This window comes from Crocodylus porosus, unplaced genomic scaffold (assembly GCF_001723895.1).
Source record: "Crocodylus porosus isolate Cpor-Errol unplaced genomic scaffold, CroPor_comp1, whole genome shotgun sequence".
NCBI lineage: Eukaryota > Metazoa > Chordata > Crocodylia > Crocodylidae > Crocodylus > Crocodylus porosus.
The window spans coordinates 19,855,997-19,878,313 of NW_017728911.1; the positions used below are offsets into that span (position 1 = coordinate 19,855,997).

Below are 22,317 nucleotides of genomic sequence, written 5' to 3' on the forward strand. Positions count from 1 at the left end.
TGCTCTAGGCCCAAGTCTGCAACCTTTACTGGTGCCTTGTTGAGTACAGAGGAGCTACTTGCCTGGGTAAGGGTTGCAGATTATGGGACTGATCCTACAATACATTGTTGCATGTGCTGGGAACACTTCAGAATTATACTTCGATTATGAAACTTGTAGGAGGCTGCTGAGTTTTGTTTTGGGGTAGGCATCTGCCAAATCTAGGTTGCACTGATAGATGCAACTGCTTAGGCTATAAAAAAAAAAGGGGGGGGGACGGGGGCACTTTTCTGATATGGTCTGGATACAAGACTATCAGTCTGCTTTTCATGTTGCTGTTACTGGTCCCAGTGCTTGTTTTCTCATTGGATTTTTTTTTCTCGTGTGAACGGATCATTTGATAGGTTTCAGTTCCCATGATAGGTGGAAAACATAGTTTGTCCTTATTTGGCTTCGTCAGTACTTTTTGAGAAGACTGGTCTGCTTTTAACCCTTACTAAAGATCATTTTATAATGGACAAGTTGTCAGGAATAACGGACAGTGATATTGTTCCCTTACTATAGGAGGTATGTCCCTGGAGGGGGCAACATTTGTAGCTAAAAGCATTATTTTGGCACAGTTATAAGGCTGATGTTTTTGAAGGATAATTATTGCAAAGCTAATCCATTAGACATCCATCTCAGACTTAGAGGGGCAGAAATTGCTCGCCTGACCCTGAGCCAAGGAGTCATCTCAGATGTGGTAAGGATGCCCCACCCGCAGCTGGAACTGCCCTTTTTAGCACACGGGTATTTTCAGAGTTGCTTTCAAAAGGGCAGTCATTTTAGCTGTGAGTTTTGGGAAGCAGAGGTCAAGAGCTGTGTAAATTAATAATGTAGACTCTGTTTTAGGGCTTGTTCCTGTGAGGTACTGAGTTAACTACCTTTTTTCAATGCCAGTTGTAGCTATCCAGTGCAACCACAGGAATAGGACCCAGAATCTCCTGCTCCCAAGTGTAAGCTTTGCCACTTGCGCTAAAAGCCCAATCCAACACTCCATGAGAGTTAAGTGACCCCAGGTTTAGATCAGGCTTTGCCTCCTGTAGGTAATTATTAGCAGCTATATCCTCATACCTGCTGCCATGGACCACCTGCAAGGGTTCCCTGCAGGTGTACTCGGCTGAAATACATCAGCACTTCTCTGGGTTAGGACTTCTTTTTTCTTTTTAATTTTGAGAATTAAACAGAACAGGTCCTGGGGCTGCTGCTGAGGCTCTCTTCTCCCATAGCTCTACCTTCTGCCTTGAGGAGCAGCTACCTTGTACCCATGCTGCATGTTAGATGAGCTAGAGCTTTTAGAGGTCCAGTCTCCAGTTCACCCCCTTTGCAGCCTTCTGTGCAGAGCCCTCCGCTATGGTTTGAAAGAAGCAGCAGGTCCCTGCTTAGCCTCTCACAGAATAAACAAGCTTTCTGCCATAACTACTGCTTCTCCCCCTCTCCTCCTCCCTCAAGTCCCACAGACAGCCCTGGCTCCAGCATAGTGATTGTTAGTGGATTTCACATTCATGTGCTTTTCCACAGTTATTGTTCCAGTGTTATAAACCTAGTCTTATTTTTATAAACAGTAGCTGATAAAATAAACTTATATACAATGAGAGCTAGTTTCTGTTCTATCTGAAGGGCTTTCCTATGGGCCCCTGAGAATGAACGCAAACTGCTTTGAATCATCCCTTTTTAGAAAGGAGACCATGCTGTGATTCCAGTGTATTCAGGTGCAGCGCAGTGAGATCCTTTACAAGGATGCAAGTTCATATCATTAGACATGGATTGGGGTTTGTGAGATTGGGGTTCTATACCTTGCCCTGCTGGAAGACATCACTTTCTCTTCCTGTAATTTAAGTTTCTTCATCTTTAAAATGAGGATAAGGACCCTGACCTCATTTGTAAAGTGTTTTAAGACCTATTGCTGAAAAGCTATATAGAAAAGTGAATTATTATTGTTATTGTTGTTGTTCTGTTACCCAAACAGTTCAGCCACTCAGCTCAACCAAGGTTATATCCTTCCAGCACCTAGCACACAGACCTGTGGTGGGAAAGCTGTAGGCAGATCAAATGCTCTGTCTGGCTAGAATCCAGCACTCATCACAGTAGAGTTATGATGCTCATCCCTTTTCTAGTTGCCTTTTCCCCCACCATACTCCGCGTGGTGGCAACATCCTCTACTGTCCAATAAGACAGTAGCTTACCTGGCTCTGTCTAAACTGTTTCAAGCATCAGCTCAACAAAGGGTAGGTATAGCTGAGACTTGCTTAGGTTAGATCTGAGTTTGATATGCCTAGATTCAGTGAGATATGCCAACAAGGTTTTCAACTACTGCTACCCTGGGACCTTGGTAGGTTCAGCCAGATCCTCAGCTGGACTAACTCCATATAGTACCACTGACTTCAATGCTAACCTTAATGCATATGAATGGTCCTGTACTTACAGTCAGTAGTTACAGAGCATGGTCCTACTCAAGTCACCATAGTCTTTAAAGACATTGGTTTAAAAAATAAAAATGCGTGGAAATTGAAAGATGCCCCAAAGAACCATACTTAAAAATGTTATCTGTAAATAAATTCAAAGCTAAATTTGCTTCACCTTCATGAACAGCCCCTTGAAATTGAGGGAACCACTAATAAATAGACGTGCTTGTATCAGTAGATCCGTTAGCTTTGGTAGGTTTGTTTTAACTGCAGAATTAGCCTGGGCCCTTCGGTCTGTTTTAAGTACAAATCTCTGTACTGTCCATGCACAAAAACGTCTGATTTGGGTTTGGAAATGCTTTAGGTGCAGACATCACTGGGCTTAGTTTAATTCAGCCTGTAATCAACCCAAAAATCACTTGGATGTTGAGGGAAGTTGTAGACTCTTCGTTAGAGGTTTCAGGAAAAGGTGGATAAGCATCTGCCTGGGCTGGTTTACAAACAAAGAATCCCCCTTCTGTGTAGGAGATAGCAAACTTTTGAAGTCTTTTCCAGTCCTCTGATCCTCCAGTCACCATCCATCAGAAGAAATCATAAGAGCAAGTTCTGCAGTTGGAGACAGCTGGATGGGGAAAAATCGTAGCGCTTCTCAGTGAAAGGAGTGATGGGATAGCTCCTTAGACACACAAGTGCTATAACTGAGGACACAAATATTGGAGAGTAGCTTTTCTCTGGGCGAGCTCTAACTCAGGCTAGGTTACCCCAGGTGCTTAGAACTGAGTGCCTGGCTGTTCATGCAAGGAGAGCAGATTTGGGACTAACCCCACTGGCATGAAAGGAGCTGAGTAAGGGTATCAGCAGTACTAACGTGAATAAAGAGCTATCAAGCCCCCTTAATAAATACTGTGCTTGATTTGATGTAGTAACATTTTGGCTTAATATAATGTGTTTATATTCTCAAACCAAAAACATCATCTCTACTTTTTGAAAATGACAGTGCCATAATCATTGCAGACAAGGAAGTTAGATCTTCAAAATCTAATGATGTTCCATGCAGTTTTTCAATTTTTTACTAAAATTTTGACAAAAATTAAGTCCAAATTAATATAGGTGATTTTTTATAGGTTAAATAGAAACACAAAACTCCAATGGCAGATAGGCAGGATTCCCTCAGGCATTTCTTCTGTTTCTAAGAATTGTTTTAGGCAAAGAATGCTGTATCTGTGGTATATACACACGATGATTTGATTTCCTTCAGATGATCTCAAGATCTGATCTAGCAGACATGTACAGGACTGACTGCTCACCGCAATGTGCTTCTTGGAATTCTGTGACTAAAGCTACTTGTGGCATAAGTGTTTGCAGGATCAGGAGTTAATATGCATTGAATATTTGGGAGTAACTGATGGTTAATTCTTTGCAGTTCATCAGGTGGCAGAACGTGTGGAGGCACTGGGTCAGTTTGTGATGAAGACCAGGCGGACTCTGAAGGGCCATGGTAACAAAGTCCTCTGCATGGATTGGTGCAAAGACAAAAGAAGAATTGTGAGCTCTTCCCAGGTAAGGAAATGTGTTAGGAGCTTTTCAGTCACTGGTGGGTGTTGTGCAGTTCTGACAGCTATAGTAGAGAACAGTAAATGGAAATAAAATGTATGGTTAATCTAAGTCTTTCATAATTAAGGCATTCGCATGGCAACATATTTGTTAAGCACAAACCAGACTAATAAATAAAGAACAGAATTCTGTTGAGCATCATCACTACACTTGATGGGGGTAGTACTATACTCTAAAAACCTCTTGACCCCCTTTTGTGCAGAATTTTCAAGGGTCCTTTAGCACATTAGATATGCAATTTTATAGTAAGATTTCATATCATTTACACATACTGGTCTGCAGCATCTCATGCTTACTATTTGCATTAGCATATAGAAAAAGAATTTGGATAGGGAGAAATGAAAAGTGCTGATTTTTTTCCCCCTAGAAAAGTCCTGTGCCACCTGGAACCATGAAATTCCTTGAGTTGTCCTTGCATTTGATCTGACCTTAAAATTTAACTCAGCTTGCTACAACTATTACAAATGTTGGGGCATTTGGAGAATTGGTTGTTCTGTCTGTTCAAGAGCTATTTCCTATCACAAAACTGGTCTAAGTGAGACATAATAAGATAAACATCCTTTACTTTTAGGTTGCTGGTTCATAGTCAACCTAGAATCGTAGTGACTGGAATTTGTTACCAGTATATTGGCAGCTTCTTGCATCTGACCTGTGTATGTTGGCCTATAGGAAATCAGTTGGTGTTCACAGTGTAGTGCCTAATATTTAGAATTAAGTATTTATATTACAAGTTGCTGTCAGAGTTACTGCTAATTGGCTGTGTTCATAGTGATCTCTGCAAGGAGATTAAAGACTGAAAGTTTAATATGCTATTTTAAAGTGGTAGATTATTAGTGTGTACAATTGAAAGCAAGAGAGGCTCTAATTCACCTTAAAATATGTGTTCTGAAAAAAACCCTCAGTAATTCTTTGAACTGTGAGTCATTCTGGGATTTCTGCTATTTCTCTTACAGGTAATTAAGATCTGTGTTCTGTTTTAAACCACTTAGTTCATACTCATTTTGTATTGTATTAAACATTTATTTTGTGATAAACCCAGGTACAGCAAATAAACAATTTGCTTCTACCATGCAGGAAAGATGAAGAATATTATGTATATAAGCTAAAGATAATAGGCAAAGACACAGTATGATTATATAGTGCACTACTGGCTATGTGTTCATGATTGCTATTTATAGATATCTTAAATGGGTGGCTGATGGTTCAATTAGAGTTAGAACTAGGAAGAAGAGAGGAGAGGACTAGGAAGGGGAAAATGGATAAACAGAGGGATGTGAGGAAGAGATGCAGCTGTGCCTTGGCAGGTAATAATTATGGCCTAGGCTAGGTAAACTCAGGAGAGAAATAAAGTAAAGGTTACTGTTTCCTGAGAAGATCTGACCTCCATGGTTAGTGTTAAGGAGAGCTGTGTCCATTCCCTTAGCAAGGCTAAGGGAAGATCTTTTAAGGCTGTTTTTCCTGAGCACACTGGTACATGGGGTGTGTTTCTCTATATAAACCTTTTAGACACCATTTACTCATCAACATGAAAAGAATTGTGTAATTATCTTGCAATTAGAGAAATACCAAGCTGAATTCAGTGGTGTCACTAATTTGGAGCAAAGAGCATTGCAGCCAGCGGCAATGATGTGAAGGTGGTGCAGAAGTTAACAGCAAGTGTTTGCACAAATCTCTGTAATGTGGGACTTAAAATACTCTTGGTTTCTCTCTGTCTGCCTTTTAATTTAGGATGGGAAGGTGATCGTGTGGGATTCCTTTACTACCAATAAGGTAAGAAAAGTTCAAATCAAGTCTGTAGTTTCATTGAAGCATAGAAAATTAGGGTTGGAAGGGACGTCAGGAGGTCATCTAGTCCAACCCCCTGCTCAAAGCAGGACCAGCCCCAACTAAGTCATCCCAGCCAGAGCTTTGTCTATCCAGGTCTTAAAAACCTCCAAGGATTGAGATTCCACCACTTCTCTGGGTACCTGTTCCAGTGTTTTACTACCCTCCTAGTGAGAAATTACTGCCTAATATCTAACCTAAACTTCCCTTGCTGAAACTTGAGACCATTGCTCCTTGTTCTGTCTTCTCACCACAAGAACAGTCTAGCTCCAATCTCTTTTGAACCCCCCCCCCTTCAGGCAGTTGAAGGCTGCTATTAAATCTCTGTCTTTTATTCTCTAGACTAAATAAGCCCAGTTCCCTCAGCTTGTCCTCATAAGTCACGTGCCCCTGAACCACTTTTGTTGCCCTCCACTGAACTCTCTCCAATTTGTCCACATCCTTTCTGTAGTGGTGTGCCCAAAACTGAATACAGAAGTCCAGATGTGGCCTCACCAGTGCAGAATAGAGGGGAATAATTACTTCCTTGGACCTACTGGCAATACATCTACCAATGTAGTTTCTATATGCAAAGCCAAATTTTGGCTGCATTGCATGGTTTTGTGAGGTGGGACAGGAACACTTCCCACTCTGTCCTCCTCAATGTGCCAGAGCTGTGGTACTCATCAGCAGGGTGCTTAAGTACTTGGACATGAGGATTTCCAGCATTCTGCTCCCTGGCTGGCCTTTGACCGTGTTATTTTTCTGTTTATGACCTGAGTGCAGAGTAGAGCTGGAGAAGTGTAGTCTTGGTGCTTGCCCCTGGCTGCTTTAGCCATTTTACCCCCAGATGCCCCAACCTCTAATGGGCCCCACATGCCCCTGCAACTCCTCCTTGGCCCCTTCTACTGCATCTCAGATCTACATAACCTTAGTGGAGGCTATGGGTAGTAAAAACAAGCATTGTCATGCTGCATTGGGAGCCCAGAATGGGAAGCTTTATTGCATTCTTGCAGGTACAATAAGCCTTGCACAGTTGTTTGTGAGCAAATTGCAATAAAGCATGAATTTGATTAACTCTGCATTTGCAGATTAGCCTAGGGAAATATATGACTTGATGTATTTCACTTGAATTTTGTTCTTCTAAAGCCTTTTGATTTGAGGATAATAAAGGGTCCTTTTGAAGTAAAGATCAGCTCTTTGGTGTTTAGTTTAAAGAGAAAAATGTATCAGCTCTGTTTCCTATATTTATTTCAATCCAATGAGTACTCCTAAGGGCACTTAAGCAGTTTCAGCCTCATTATCATTGTTTTAACACAAATTAGCAATGTAGTAAAAAAAAAAAGGAGTTGATGCTTGAGATATAAGGGACATGTTGTATTTCAGGAGCATGCGGTGACAATGCCATGTACATGGGTGATGGCGTGTGCATATGCCCCATCTGGATGTGCCATTGCTTGTGGGTAAGGATAAACTCTTGCAGCTTTGAACCTGGTGGATCGTTCTGTGTAACTGAGTATGTCTGTGAGGTGCAATATAATTCCATGCAGAGATACCCATAATAGGGCTACCTCAGGTACTTGCAGTGTATCTGTATTAGAGCAGCACCTCACCTGAGCTAGTACACCCTGCTTCATACCCAGGCTTATTTGTCTATGTGAAGCACTATACTGCTACCTCAGGTATCGCTGCACAGTGTGTCATGGAAGCGATGCACCATAGTTCCAAGGACATGTAGCTAGTGGAGATGCAACAAGATTTCAAAATGTACCTTTTTCCTTTCAGACACATCTTGGAAACTGTGGGAAGGGGTGTGTTGCTTAATTGTTCTGTTGGGAGTTGGGGAGGAGGGGAACAACAATCCAAAATTAAACTGAAGGTTAATTAAAAAAAAATCTGCATATGTGATATTGTCTGTGCATCACTGGAGTTGGTTCACAACTTTACAGATGCTGACAGTAAGATCACTGGGATGTTGTAGACAGCTAAGAAATATCCAGTGAGCCTGATTGTTTCCATACTGGTTCACGCTCACATAACTCCATTGACTTCAGTGGAGGCACTTCTGATGTGCGTCAGCAGGAGAGGAAAATTGAACCCAAAACAGGGCCTCTTCCAGCACCCCTGGGATCCAATGAGCATCTTTCTGTTGCTTTCACTGTCCGGTGGATTGGGTTTTGTTGGATCAAACGCAGGTTTGATATAGTCCATTATGCATCCTTTGATTACCTCATGACTTTATTCGTATGAAGCAGCTATCTTCATGAATTCTTTTCAGTATGTATTCTTACATTGAAATCCAAGATCAGAGTCCCGTTGTGTTATACATTGTAGAAATCAGTCTTCTAGTGACTTAGGATCACTTATTGCCCTTGGCTTGTATTTGTGGCTGTCAAAGGGAATTGGACAACATGTGCACATCTAGGGGACATAGGACCTCAATGCTGTACTAAGTTTTATGTGCCAACTTAGTACACAAAGAAACTGTTACTGCTGTTTTCCCATCAGTAGATTGTAGAACTTCAGGTGTTAAATACTTACTCCAAAGAATGCTCTGTAGCACATGCAATCATTTAGAGCAGTGGTGCTCAACCTCTTGCCTCCCATCCAGGTCTGGTTTGCAAAGCTTTATCATCCAACCCAATGGGCTCCCTGTGGGTCTGGAAATTTGGCTGCAGGGGAGCAGTAGCAGTGTTAATTGCTTCCAGAGCCACAACAATTAACACTACTATTGCTCCTCTACCACCACTCCCCCACCATCATGTTTCCAGACACTGTGGCCACATCTGGTGCATGGAATAATGCCAACACAACAGATCACACCTGCAGACTGACCCTATGCAGGATCCAACCTGCAAACTGGCCCCACACTGCTCATTTGACCTGTGGAGCCAGATTGGTTGAACACCACTCATTTAAAGCATCTGTCTCCAGGCAACTTAGGATTTGTTTGATTTCTTTTTTTTCATTCTGTAAATGTCTTTAACCGTGTCTTTTAAATAGCATCATTACCTTAAAATTGTGATAAAAAACAGGTGAGGATTCCCTTGGCGAGGGGAATCCCAGATGCTGTTATACAATGGAAATCTATACTTGTATGGGTTTTTGACACTGAAGAATTTTTAGGACATTTAAGTCTTTTGTTTGCTTATCATCCCATATTTATTATTGTTAGTGATTTATGGGTGTTCTCTGTGTCTTTTCTTTGCCATAGTGGCCTGGACAATAAGTGCTCTGTGTATCCACTGACATTTGACAAAAATGAAAATATGGCTGCAAAGAAGAAATCGGTTGCAATGCACACAAATTACCTGTCTGCCTGCAGCTTCACTAACTCAGACATGCAGGTAAACGCATTCACTTGCACGTTACTTGGGTATAATGCACAGCTATGAGCTTCACTTACCTTTGTCAGCATAAGGAGATGCAGGTCACTCCTCCCTGTACCAGCAAGGGTCTGTGTGCCTCAGGAGGGATATCCTGTTCTGCACAGGGGAGATACCCCTTCTTTAAGAGGCAGCTTCTGACTCAGCTGGAAACTTCATAGGTGCTTTCACTGGCAGAGGCTATAACAAGGAGGATCTGCTGAACTCGTTGATCTAGCTGTCATTGGCAGTAGCACTGCCTGGTCATTTGGAGACTTGTTGATGGGAGGGAAAGGTTACTGCACTGGTATTCTGTGCACTTTCCATTGCGGGGGTCTGTGCCAGCTTGGGCTTTTATGAGGTGAAATAGAAGAGTAACATAGGAAATCTAACTGTGTTAAAACGCCATCACCCTCACAACCTGATTCAATGAGGACTAGGTTCCAGCTGCTTGGAACCATTTTTGTCCCATTTATTCTGTATTCTTAGCCTGCTTTGCTATTGTACTAATTGATCTATTATGTAATTGAGGCCCCAGATCAGGGCCCCATTGTCTTGGGTGTCATATGGCCACGTGTCTGGAGTCAGTCAGTCTCCGCTCCAGAATGAAAGACAAAGGGGTAGGTGAAAGGAAGTACCATTATCCTCATTTTAGAGATGGGGAACTGAAGGGCATAGAGATTTGTAGGATTTGCCCAAGGGTATATGGGGAATCTATGGAAAAAATATAGGAGAGGGAAAACAAGAAATACCGTCCCAGTCTTCTTCATGCCAGCCTGCTGCATTAACCACAAAGGATCCTGTATCTGTAATATATAAACATCTAAAATATCCTACATCTACAAGAATGTGAAAACCTAGGAGCAATGAAAGAACCAAGATAATCCTCAACCCCAGTCTGTTTTTAGAATTTTAATTGATATTCTACACATTAGACTGCAGCAAAATAAATGGAGTAGAAGGTATTTCCATGGTGGAAGCTGGATAGAGAGGCATATTTTACTTTCCTTCTCTTAAGATATTTACAGCTCTTACTAAGGGAATATCAGGTATGATTGCTTCTATTTCAAGACATGAGATACCCAAGAGTAAGCAGTTATTTGCTATTCTGTGGTTTCAGTAATGAATCTGAGATGCTGATTCAAGTCTGTTGCCATGGAAACAGAAGGAAGTCAAGGATCTACCCACAGTGCTCCAGAGTGCTTAATTGTGGTCTTAAAATGCAGGAGGCCAGTATAATTAAGGCAGGGCAAAACATGAAGTCTAACTTGGATGAAATGTTATTTGTGAAATACAGAACCAGCTTTTTGCTTTCCTGGATATACTTATGTGAACTGATGCTTTTTATTTTTATAGGGTTTAATTATTCTCTGTGCTTAATGAAGAAGTAACAATACCGGGAAGGAACTTGCATTCTCATAAAGAAAATTGTATAGCTATCATGCAGACTGGTATAATATTATTTCTCCTTTGTGCAGCATTAATAGTGGGTTTAGGGCCTTTCTACGTACAGGAATACACGGTCCCTGTCCCAAGGGGCTTACAGTCTTGCTACACAAAGATATTGCCTAGAGTGGTATTTTATAGTCCTGAGGGTAATGGATTAAGGTAGTCTGGTGAAATGAAGAGTGAGATTAGAAAAGCAAAAATAAACCAGCAGTCCAGTCCTCCTTCAGGATGCCGCTGCTTGATAAAGGGCTGTAGAAAAACATGTTTTATCTCCATAGCTTGTGAAATGGCCTTGGGATCAAGTTTCTTATAATGTAATTAACCAGGACTATAATGAGGCTACAGGATAAAATATGTGCCATAAACAGCACAGAGGATTTCCCTCCACTACCTTTTGTTTAAGCATTAGGGAACATTAAGTGTTTGTATGTACAGAGGAGCAGTTTTCTTCCTAGTTCACGTCAACATTAGACTTACTCCCAACCACAGGCTAAACCCAATGTAATTTAAAGGCTTTTTCCTGCCTGTTATCAGCAATTGGTGATTCACTTTGCAGGGAATAGACAAAACCTCACATAACTAGGTGCTCTCTCTGCCTTTACTCTCTGTCTTTTGCTGCATAGCAGCAGGAAAGCCTGGTTGCCACACGCCAAGCCAGAAATACCCATAATTAATAACAATAATGATACTTTCACTTGAAGATCCTAAAGTATTTTATCTGCAGAAGCCAAACAGAACCCAATGGCTGAACTGGGGATTGAATTAGAGAGCTGTTGACTTCTGTTTTCTTGCCCAACCACAGGGCAAAAGGCTTATATCAGTGACAATACATTGTTTCTGATATGTTGTACAATACGACAGAGTAAGTTAGACTCATCAGTAGCCCTCCAAATACCCATGTATTTCAGACCTGATTTGGTATTACTGGAGTGAGCACGTTTGTTAAAGGAGGAAGGTCATATGTGCTTTGCCCTCAAACCTATTAACATGCTGACTATGCTAAATGCTGCCACAAGGTGGCAGATGAAGACCTTTGAACCAGTGTTTCCAAATAATGTAACAACAACTAGAACCAAGTTAAATTTTTTAGTCCTGTTTTAACTTTGTATAGGAGTGTTTGGATTTGAGCTCATAATATTTCCAATCGAACCACAGACTTCATAAAATATATTGCGTTCCAGAGCTCAAGGTGGGTAACTCCTTAAATACTCTACCGGCTGCTCTTTCCTGTGTCATCTTCTTGGATGCTTGTTTGTGTATCAGAATGGGAAGATACAGATATCCTACCAGGTAGAAATCTCAACATCTTGCACTACACCTATACATCTTCCAAGATCTAACATCCTGAACCTAAACACTGGGTTATAGCTAATTTAGGACTCTAGTCTCCACCTATGATCTCAAAATATTACCATATCTCTACACACAATGTACACATGCAGCACAGTCTGTTATGATTCCTGCTATTTTGCCAACCTCAGTGTATGGAAAATGTTACTGGATTTGAGTTTCTACCATAAAAATAATCTGTGTACAAACAGAACATGCAGAAATTCACCCATGTTTCTTCTAAAGCTTGCATATAGCAAGCCACCTCTGCAATTAAGACACAAGCACTGTGGTTTCTCATTCTATGTACTAAACTAAAATATTAGACAACATTTCAATGTGCAGCATGGTTGCATAACAGCCACTGAGTGCCACAGGCCAATTCTGAGTGCTTGAGAACCATCAGGACTTGAACATGGTAACAAGCCACAATCACATGTGTTTGCAACAGAGACAGTAAGCCAGGGGTGGGCAAAATATGGCCTGCAGGCCGGATCTGGCCCACCAAGGGATTTTATCCGACCTGAAGCAGGACCCTTAGCCCTGCCTGGACCAGGCTTGGGGGGCTACCTGAGCTGTGGCACATGCAGCTGGTCCCACTGGCCCCAGGCACACAGCAGGCCTGGGGCAGCGCAATGGCTAGACTCTGCTTCTCTAGCAGTGACTCCTTCTGGCTGTTGCTGCCAGTGTCGCCACTGTCACCGGCCCTGGCCCCACTGTGGACACCCTGGCTGGTCAGCCCCACCCCCACCACTGGGGGCACTAGTACAGAGTGGGTGAGTTAGGGTCTCCATAGGGACCAACCCCGAACCCCCATGGGCAGGGCATTCTTAGCCAGGCAGGTGGGATGGGGCCCAGGGTGGGTGGGGAGTGGCATCTGGAAGCAGGGCCAAGATCACAGGGTGGTGATAGTTTGGGGCCAAGGCCAGAGCAGAGTCAAAAACTGCTCTGTGCATGACAGATCGTGACTGGTCCAAGCTGGTGGGGGAGGGCATGGAGCATATACCCATGACCCAGCCCCTGCTGCTTCCACTCCAACATGGACATGCACAGATAGCCATAGTACAGCATGGCTGCAGAGCAGTGCAGGATGGCCAAATCCCACCCTCCCACAACAGCTCACTGTATCTCCCTAAGTGGCCCTCTACCCAAATAATTATCCACCCCTTTAGTAAGCAAATAAGAGAAGCTATTAGCAATGATTGGTCATTACTCATCCATTCCCATGTTAATGATGCATTCAAAGTCCAGGACAATGTAGGGGTGATGGATTTGCCAGACAATTGTCTAAACATGCTGATGCACACAAACAATTCCACATCCATTGGCTCTAGGTCTGGCTGTTTCATACAGCACAAATACTGGTAGGAAGAAGTTAAGCGTATCTGAGTCCACCAACTCTCCTTTTAACCCTTTTTTCAGATTCCAGCTTTATAAACTTGAACAGGGCAGACATCTGGTGATGAATCTGGTGCCGTGTGCTTTCTTGAGTTATAGAAATGTCAGCAGATCATGGACTGAGGTCAGCTTCTCAGACATCTGAGAACAGAATTAAGCCTTTATTAAGTGACTGTACATTTGATGTTGATCAGTCTCAGTATTCTTGAGCTCTTTTCCACTTTGTCATTTTCCTTTCAGGAAAATCATGCTTAGATCCACCTGGATTTTCTGACTGATATTTGCTACACATTAAAAATTTCCAGTTGTGTGTGTGTGAGTTGGTCAAGTACCCAAAGAAACTGGTAACAACTTTTATGTATTTTTTATTGTTGGTCTTTTTCTCCCTTTCTGTAGATCCTGACAGCAAGTGGAGATGGGACTTGTGCCCTTTGGGATGTTGAGAGTGGACAGCTTCTGCAGAGTTTTCATGGGCATGGGGCAGATGTTTTATGTCTGGATCTGGCTCCTTCTGAAACAGGAAATACATTTGTTTCTGGGGTAAGTGAGATATTTTATTTTGTGATAGAAAACCAATGAATGAGGAAAGGGAAAAGGAAGGATACATAATAAAAAGAGAGATTCATGATCTTGTTAAACCTGGTAATAGATAAATTGCTGGCACATTTTCAGGCTGGATCAAATTAATTCTCTTACTATGGGACCAGACCCAACCCATCACACTGACTGTGGCTCTGCTTAATTTGCAAGTACCACCCTACATGAATTGATGTAGCACATGATCAAAAGCATCCACAGAGATAAGAAAAGACGAGTAAAAGTGCATGTGGTGAAGGTGCACCTTTTAGAAGGTGATTGAGGCCTTTCCTTGATTAATTATTACATTCTTACCTCAAATTCTATTACACTGCAACATCCTTTTGCACTTGGATCCTTCCTTCTCTATTCACTCAGTTCCTGCTGGGTGCATGTAAGAGAGTGCTCAGTTCGCCTTCTTGGTCAGTATGTATGATGCCTGTATTAGGGGAGTGCAAAGTGGGTTGTATTCGATTCAGATATGGCCCAATTTGGGGGACAGTGATTTGATTCGTTGATTTGGATCACTGTCCTGATTCGCTTCAGCTGAATACGAAACTGAAAATTTGATTCTGATTGAGAGAATCAATGATTTGTCCATAGACACAGCTTTAAATGTTTTTGTTACATACCTCAAGGTACCAGGTGAGGCTCGTGAATGCTGAGATGGTGGGGTGGATGAAGCATCCCACAGGAGCGCAGGGAGGCCCCCCACCTGCTTGGCAGTAGACCCGGAAATGGAGCATGGCATACTTCTGGTCCACTTCCAGGTCCATTGCCGAGCATGTAGGAGACCCTCCCCACACCCCCTAGCTCAGTGAATGGCCATGGGAGACCCCAGCCGCTCCTCCAGACCCAGGAGGCGCCAGTCGCTGAGCCAGGGGGAGGTGGGGGGTACACCACATGCTCTGCAGCAGACCCGGAAGTGGACCGGAAGTGCTTCTGATCCACTTTCAGGTCTGCCGCCAAGCACGCTGGGAACCACCACCCCCAACGCTCCTGTGGGACACTCCATCTGCCCCACCATCTCAGCATTCATGAGCCGCCTGGTACCTTAAGGTATGTAGAAAAAACATATAAAGCTGTGTCCATGTCCGAATCATCAATTCTCTCCAAATTGATTCGGAGGGTTCCGATTCAATTTGGAGAGATTAAAGGGTCTCCTGATTTGATTTGGAGATTCAGCTGCCAAATCAGGCTGAATCTCTGCCAAATTGAATCAGCAACTGAAGCTTCACGCGGCCCTAGCCTGTATCACTTCTTGCTAAACTCCTTCCCAGAAGCTTTGGGGGCCGTGTTAGCCACTGCACAAGTTAAAGCAGTATTTATTACAAGGTGTAGGGCCAAATCCTCAGTGCTCTCTGCCCCCAGCAGCACCAAGGGTACAGCAGGCTTGCCTGCTTCTTACCTTGGCCCAGAGGTGACAGGACTGTAATGGCAGCACACACTATGTGTGCCTCCTGGCAGGCAACAGAACTACAGGAGGAGGTGGTGAGGCTCCAAAGGCAATCATCGATTCTGTGCTGGAGGAGACCTCCAGGACTGTGGAGGGAGACACAGCACTAGAGACACAGCACTAGAGAAAAGAGAGGACATGGACACCCAAGAGGGTGGAAGCTGGGGGCTTGTGACTTCTAGCACCAAGCAGAGATCTTCGCTGTCATCTGCAGTCATTCATCTAGAGAACAGATATGCAGTCCTAGCAGCAGAGAGGGAGGAAAGAAGCACGTTCCATTGGTGGTGGAAGACAGGCCAGGCCTTACCAAAGTAGGAAGGATCAAGATGACTGTCACCAAGAAGCAGCAATGGCTGGTGCTGGTTGGCAACTCCCTTCTGTGGGGGCAGAGGGAAACATCTGCCAACCTGACTTGTTGTCTCGGGAAGTCTGCTGGTTGCCTGGAGCCCAGATTTGAGATGTCATGGAGGGATTACTGAGGTTCATCTGGCCTTCTGACTACTATTCCATGCTGCTGTTTCATGTGGGCACCCGTGATACTGCCGGGGGGGACTCTGAATGTATCAAGAGTGACTACAGGGGTCTGTCTACAGTGAACATGACAATTAACTCAAGTTGGCTGGCCTGCTAGGGGGTGTAAGCTAATGCTCAGGTAGCTCAACTCATCAGCCGCTAACAAGACTCAGTAGGATGGATGGAGCCTAACTCCACCTGAGTGCTTGTAGTGCCCCAGTGTTTTCCCACAATTCTCCTCTTGTACTCAAAAAGGATAGACATGTTCCCCCCACAGTTCATTGGGAAAGAATCATAGAGCATTTCCCTTTACTGCAGTGCAGAGAATTTTGGGATATGCCCCTTATATCATATTATATTATATATCATCATATTATATACCTTGTGCCATGCAGGAGTGTGCAGTGCTGGTGTGGATGTGGCTGCTCTTCCTGAGTAAGGTTAACTCAAAGGAAATAGCCCAAGGGTTAAAAAAAAAACCAAAGCAAAAACCAAAAAAAAATTCAAGTTAACCTCTCAGTGAAGACTTGGCCAACCCTAATTTGATTCTGATATAGCTACAGCCTCTTAGCATGTGTGATTAATTTATACAGGTTTCCCTCGCTTTATGCTGTACATGTGTTCCTGGAAAACGGAACAAAACTCAAATTCGCGTAAAGGGAAACCACTTTACAATGTAACAAATAAGGATATGTTCCAAGTCCTAGACTGCACTGACCTCCAGACCCATTTCTACCACTTTTATAAGACAATTGTGGTAGTCACCAACAGCAGACAGTACACACAAGCACAGGGCACTGTCATAATGGGGATGGCAACTACAGAAACACGTGTCACAGACAATGAGCAAGGAGCACAGATCCACACAGGAAACTATATTTTGGTGCTTGTTACTCCCACAACGTACCACACAAAGTAGCTGACTGCAGGCTTCCACCACATCAATCACATAAGAGCGAATTTGCCTTGGATATAATGAATTTTTGGTATAAAAAGCATCATCATATAAGAGCGAATGCACACATACAGAAGCCACATAAATTTGGGCTATTCCTGTGAATCTGGTAAATGAGATTACACAAGTAGAGCTGTTCCCACACCTGCTTTGCACCAATTTTAACTGTCTAGCTAAAAATCAAATCCCTAAATAAGAGGGTCAAATTTATACCTAAATTTTGAGTGGCAAGGCCTTCATATCACTTTTGCAGCTCCCTCAGAACTATGCCAAGCCTGTCTTCAAAACAGCTCAGGCCTGAGCGCTGAGCGTGCAGTCAGTACTTAACTCCCTCTGAATGCCATGACAATAAATTTCTTGCCTTATTTGGAGCACATTGGACAGTTTTTCTTAAAGATCCTTCTTCCACATGGATAAATCACCATACTGTCCTGTCAAGAACTTCATGCTTCAAGTGCCAGACTGAGTATTGTGCACCTTGCAGTGGAGTACCAAGGGTCCCCGGTGCCCAGGAGCCAATGCCTCCATTTGCGCCCCCGTGATAGTCCAAGCAGTGTGCAAGGCTGAGGCAAATCAGCCTGTGCAGGGCCCCACCTCCTGGCCCAGGGCACGTCCATGGGGGAATTGCCAGCACAGCACACCAGCTGCGGGTAGAATTTCCCGCCAGAACAGCAGAATAAGTCTACAACCTGCCAAGCAGGTGGGTGGGCCACACAGCAAATGTGGGAGGCTCTCCAGCCAATACCTGGGGGCCACGGCCCCCTACCACCCTCCGTCGGTACGCCACTGTGCACCTCAAAGTCCCATAGGAGTGATGAGCATCCAAAGAATGCAGCACTGGGCACAGGATAATGGTTGGGCTTTGGAAACTAATGCACTGACTCACTTTCCAATCTATTTCCATATCTTGGAAGAAGAGACAGTAGTTGGTACTTCAGTAAAAGGAGGAATGTTTCTTTTTTTAAATAATGATATCATAAGTAAAAAATATATATATTTTAATTGCACAAGAGATTTGAGAGAGGGAGCTGGATCACGAGGAGACTTTAGTTTAGCCAGCAATTATGTCTCCTTTAAAAATAAATAATGCATATGCAACAGTCTACTGAGGAGGAATGCACTAGCTAAGCATGAATAGCAGCAGGCTTAGCCTGCAACGTGTTCACCATGTTCCTCTGGTGGCTGCAGAGACCTGAAGAGAAAGGCAAGTGCCTCCCTTGGCTAGCATGTAGACTAGTTACTGCCCCCTTTTTTATCATGTCCCAATTTTCATAGTAATCGCTGCCTTCCCCACCCCCTAAAAGAAAATCTGGGGGGCAAGTTACTTGACACTGATATTAAAAATTTTCATTTTCATTATTAATATTAAAAAGTACTTGGAGACCCCCAACTTGGATTAAACCTTATTATACTAGGAACTGCATATAAATTGTTTATATGCACACAAATATACATTTATGTATATTTGTGTGCATATATGCATTCATGTGCACACATGCATGCACACACACACACAAAAATGGTCTCTGCTCTGAAGTGCTTGGAATCTAAATAACGAGAGACAAAAACTGGGATAGAGAGAGGTGAGGTGACAGGTCACACACAGCAGGTTAGTGGCAGGAATGAGATTCCCAGTCCAGTACTTTCCCATGAGATGGTTGTGGGCCTGATCCTGTGAAGTGCTGGGTACTCTAAGGAGGGATTAGGTATTTTCAGTGGAAGTTGTGAAGGTATGTTGCATCTCCTTGCAATATTCAACCAAGTTAGAAAAATAGCTTCTTCCCACAAAACCACCTTCAAATTTCGGCCTCCTAAAGCATCTTAAAGACTTAAAGGACAAAGAAATGTGACAATAAAAATAAAACATTAAATACATTTTCAAAGGATGATCTCAAAGCAAGTTGAAAAATTCTTCATGCTCTCTTTCTGTCACTGCTATGTTTAATACCAAACTGCAGTTAATCAAATAAGAGCCATAAAGAGGGTTAAACCTGGAAAAGTGGAGCTGATGCAATTGTTTCATTTTCTAGCTTAGTGTATTTACAGTGCACTATAAAACTTTAAATGGCAAATATTAATTTTTTATATTGAACATGTTAAGTGATGAATGAGTCAGACAACTTTAGTGACTCACTGCATATCACAGAATGTGACTATGGAAACGGCATTAGGACAGCAGAGCACCACGAAGTGGTTTTTAGTGTTTGATGAAATGGTGGCAGCCTGCATTGACACCCCTAGGCTGGGTCTACAAAATAATTTACTTATACCTCCTGCTATTTTACTGCATCTGCCCTGTTGGCAGCACCAAAATGAGTACTGGTCTACAGTGGCCACCGAGGATTTAATCATCGTGTTGTGCAGTCCTTTCAGTTCTGGTTGCCTTGGTTTTAGGGCCTATGTTATGAAAATATTTGTGGCTTGGTTTTTCATGATGGGGAGTACCTGCAGCTCCCTCTGACACTGAATGGAGCTGTGGGAACTCACAAATCAGAATGTTAGACCCCAGAGGTTTCTAACACTTGGCACCCAAAATCAGAAGCCCCTTTTGAGAATGTGAACCCACGTGTCTTGCAAAAGGCTGCTCGGCACTAAAGCCAAGCTTAGCACTTGATAGAAATCTGTCTCCCTGCACGATGCTCAACCCATCAGTGCTGCCCCTGTAAGAGAAGGGAAGCCCACTCTGCAGTGCAGTGTAATGAGTAAGCCTTAAACCCTTTCTATTTAACTGGTGTTCACAATAAGAGGATGTTTCCTGCGGGGAAAAAAGGAAGGACATAAATGGGACAAAGGCTGAAAAAAGATATGCAAAGCAATTTTAATTAAAGCTTAGTTTTGTTGCCTGTAATGGTCTGACAGCTCCTTTTATAGACACTCAAGGAGAATGTTATATAGATTTGGTTACATTTTTTAGTCCAGAAAACATCTGCGAGGTTCTTCTGTATAATTTCACTTCATTTGTATCTGTCAGATACCTAAGGAGAAAATCTCAAAGGGACAGTGGCTCAGCTCCTGTAGGAGTATTTAATACTATCATTGAATTGTGATGTGAACCAAAGTACCGGCATCTCCCTTTACTCAAACACATGTGCAAAACAAGCAGTGAGTGGTGCTGGCTGTAAGGTTTGCCTCTTCAATTTTTTTGTTTTCTGAATATAATCCTCTCAAAATCTGGAGCTTCTTTGCTAGAGTTTATCCTACTAGGAGCTGTGATGTTCCAAGTGCTAAGAGTTGGTTGGGACTCAGTGGGTGCTTTGGCCACATGCGGGGGGAAATTTTAGTGCAAGACCTAGTAGTGGTATGTATATAATCAAAATGAATTTTTTGTTTTTAGGGGTGTGACAAGAAAGCAATGGTTTGGGACATGCGATCTGGTCAGTGTATCCAGTCCTTTGAAACCCATGAATCTGACATCAACAGTGTCAGGTCAGTGTATTCCTGGCAAAGTACATTGACATTGTTTTCATGTGAAGCTCTATATTAATTTAATTTTTAAATTCAACCTTATCTGAATACCATAACATACTATATTTTTTCTCCACACAGGTACTACCCAAGTGGAGATGCTTTTGCCTCTGGTTCAGATGATGCCACAGTACGTTCATTCAGCAAATTCACTCACAATTGTTATTTCTCTAGTCAGAAATCTTAAGAGTAAGGAGCCAAATTCACAGGGACTAAACTGGGCCCAAGGCATCATACTATTGTATGACTATAGGGAATTCTTTCAGAAAGAAATAAAAGCAGTGCATTAAAAAGAAAATACATGGAGAGGCGAGTTCCCACCTTGAAACAGGCATGCCTGTTGACAAAAATGAGATTTGCACAAACAGCCAAGAGAAAACAAACCCTGCAATTTTACTTGTGGCTTCAGAAAAGGTGTGTATGAAATTACAGCTTGACATCACACCATTAAAATATATTCTGGACTACATATTCTCCACACTGAAGCTGTTGGGCTCAGTACAAGAAACAGCAGATTAAAATCTTTCTTATAGGAGAGGCCAGACTAGGTGATCTCGTGGTCCTGCTTTGAGCTGGAGGTTGGACTAGATGACTTCCTGAAGTCCCTTCCAACCCTAATTTTCTATGATTCTATGGATATCTAGGCTTAAAAATCTCATTCCTGAGCAAGCTGTTAGGGGAGAATGTGGCATGTCTTAGCATGCTACAGGAAAATATAATTATCTAGTAAGACCCCAGTGCTGCAGTCAGTGCTCTGGGTATGGGTGGCTGGCAGCCATGGGGTAGACATTGCACAACTGAACTGAAACCTATCATTTTGAAAAGGGGAGGAATGTGTCAAAATTTGCCATTTATTCAAATATTGTATTGCAACCTGGATCTGGTGCAGAATCTTCTTAGCAGGCTTGAATAACGTAGCACATTTTGGGACTGCACCAAAGCAGTGGGTTTGGGATAAGATCTTCAGTGCTTCTTCTTAAGAAAGGCGGGCCATTTTTAGATGCCAGAAGCCTCTATTATAAATGATTGTATCTAGACGAGAGGATGGGACATCTTAGAAGGTTGGTTGGGATGTTCTACTGTGAGCATCTGAGATGTTGACACCATTGAATAGAGAAATTTGAAACATTATTATTCATATGAGGAGATGCTCATTTTTCAGAAGTACCACAGCCTGTGGGCAACTGGGCAACCCATTTGATGGGTTTTTCTTTGTAACTATATGTGAATCTCCTCAGAATGGAACAGAAAATTCTGTCTTTCATGTTAGGGGTAGAGGAGGAGCAGTTCAATTCTTCTTACATTTCTATTTTTTAAATGAGATAACTTTTGGAAAATCTTAAGAACAATACAGGAACATGAACAGAATGTTTTAGGATGCTGCAGGAATGAGAGTCCTGGGTGTCATAAGCATATGTTCCCAGTAGTTGTCCTTATCTGAAGTAAAGCTGACTCATTAGTCAGGATATTATGACAGAATTACTCATTAGCTCACAGCAGCAGGAAACCTTGACTCCAGGATACCCTGCAGTTTATAAAAGGTCTGTGCACAATACAGTTTCTCCATTATGCACAGGCTTTAATATCAGAAGTTTTTCATTCCTGTGACTTAATATTAACACACTAAACTAGTCACTGTTTGTTTAAACCTAACATGTTAAGCCAGTATTTTTGTTAAAATGCAGTTTCCAAATTGCACATGATTTCAGAGCTGATGAGGTTTTTACTTCAGACTGCTGAAAGTTTGGTCTGAATATAGAATTTTCCATATTAAACAAGTTCAGCAATACAGTAATGCCAATTTGTTGAAAGAGGTACACCTCAAAATAACCTAGTGGTTACTTCCTACTCTGTCTGATTCAGAGCAGGGATGAGAACATGCGTTTCCCACTTCCCACGTGACTAACCACAATGACGATAGAGTTGGTCTCTCTTTCTGTGCCCATGGAATATTTATTTATATGAAGTGGA

General features: G+C 42.6%; 1 protein-coding gene across 2 annotated transcripts in view; it reads left to right on the forward strand.

The window, feature by feature from the left end:
* The window catches only part of GNB5 (G protein subunit beta 5), a 35,782-nt gene that overhangs the window by 9,753 nt on the left and 3,712 nt on the right, over positions 1 to 22,317 (forward strand). For both annotated transcript variants that reach the window (XM_019533567.1, XM_019533566.1), the window contains 7 exons: positions 3,847 to 3,983; positions 5,766 to 5,807; positions 7,227 to 7,303; positions 9,055 to 9,187; positions 13,778 to 13,921; positions 20,216 to 20,307; positions 20,428 to 20,476. In XM_019533567.1, the coding sequence (XP_019389112.1) occupies positions 3,847 to 3,983; positions 5,766 to 5,807; positions 7,227 to 7,303; positions 9,055 to 9,187; positions 13,778 to 13,921; positions 20,216 to 20,307; positions 20,428 to 20,476 (674 nt within the window). The remainder of the gene's footprint in view (positions 1 to 3,846; positions 3,984 to 5,765; positions 5,808 to 7,226; positions 7,304 to 9,054; positions 9,188 to 13,777; positions 13,922 to 20,215; positions 20,308 to 20,427; positions 20,477 to 22,317) is intronic.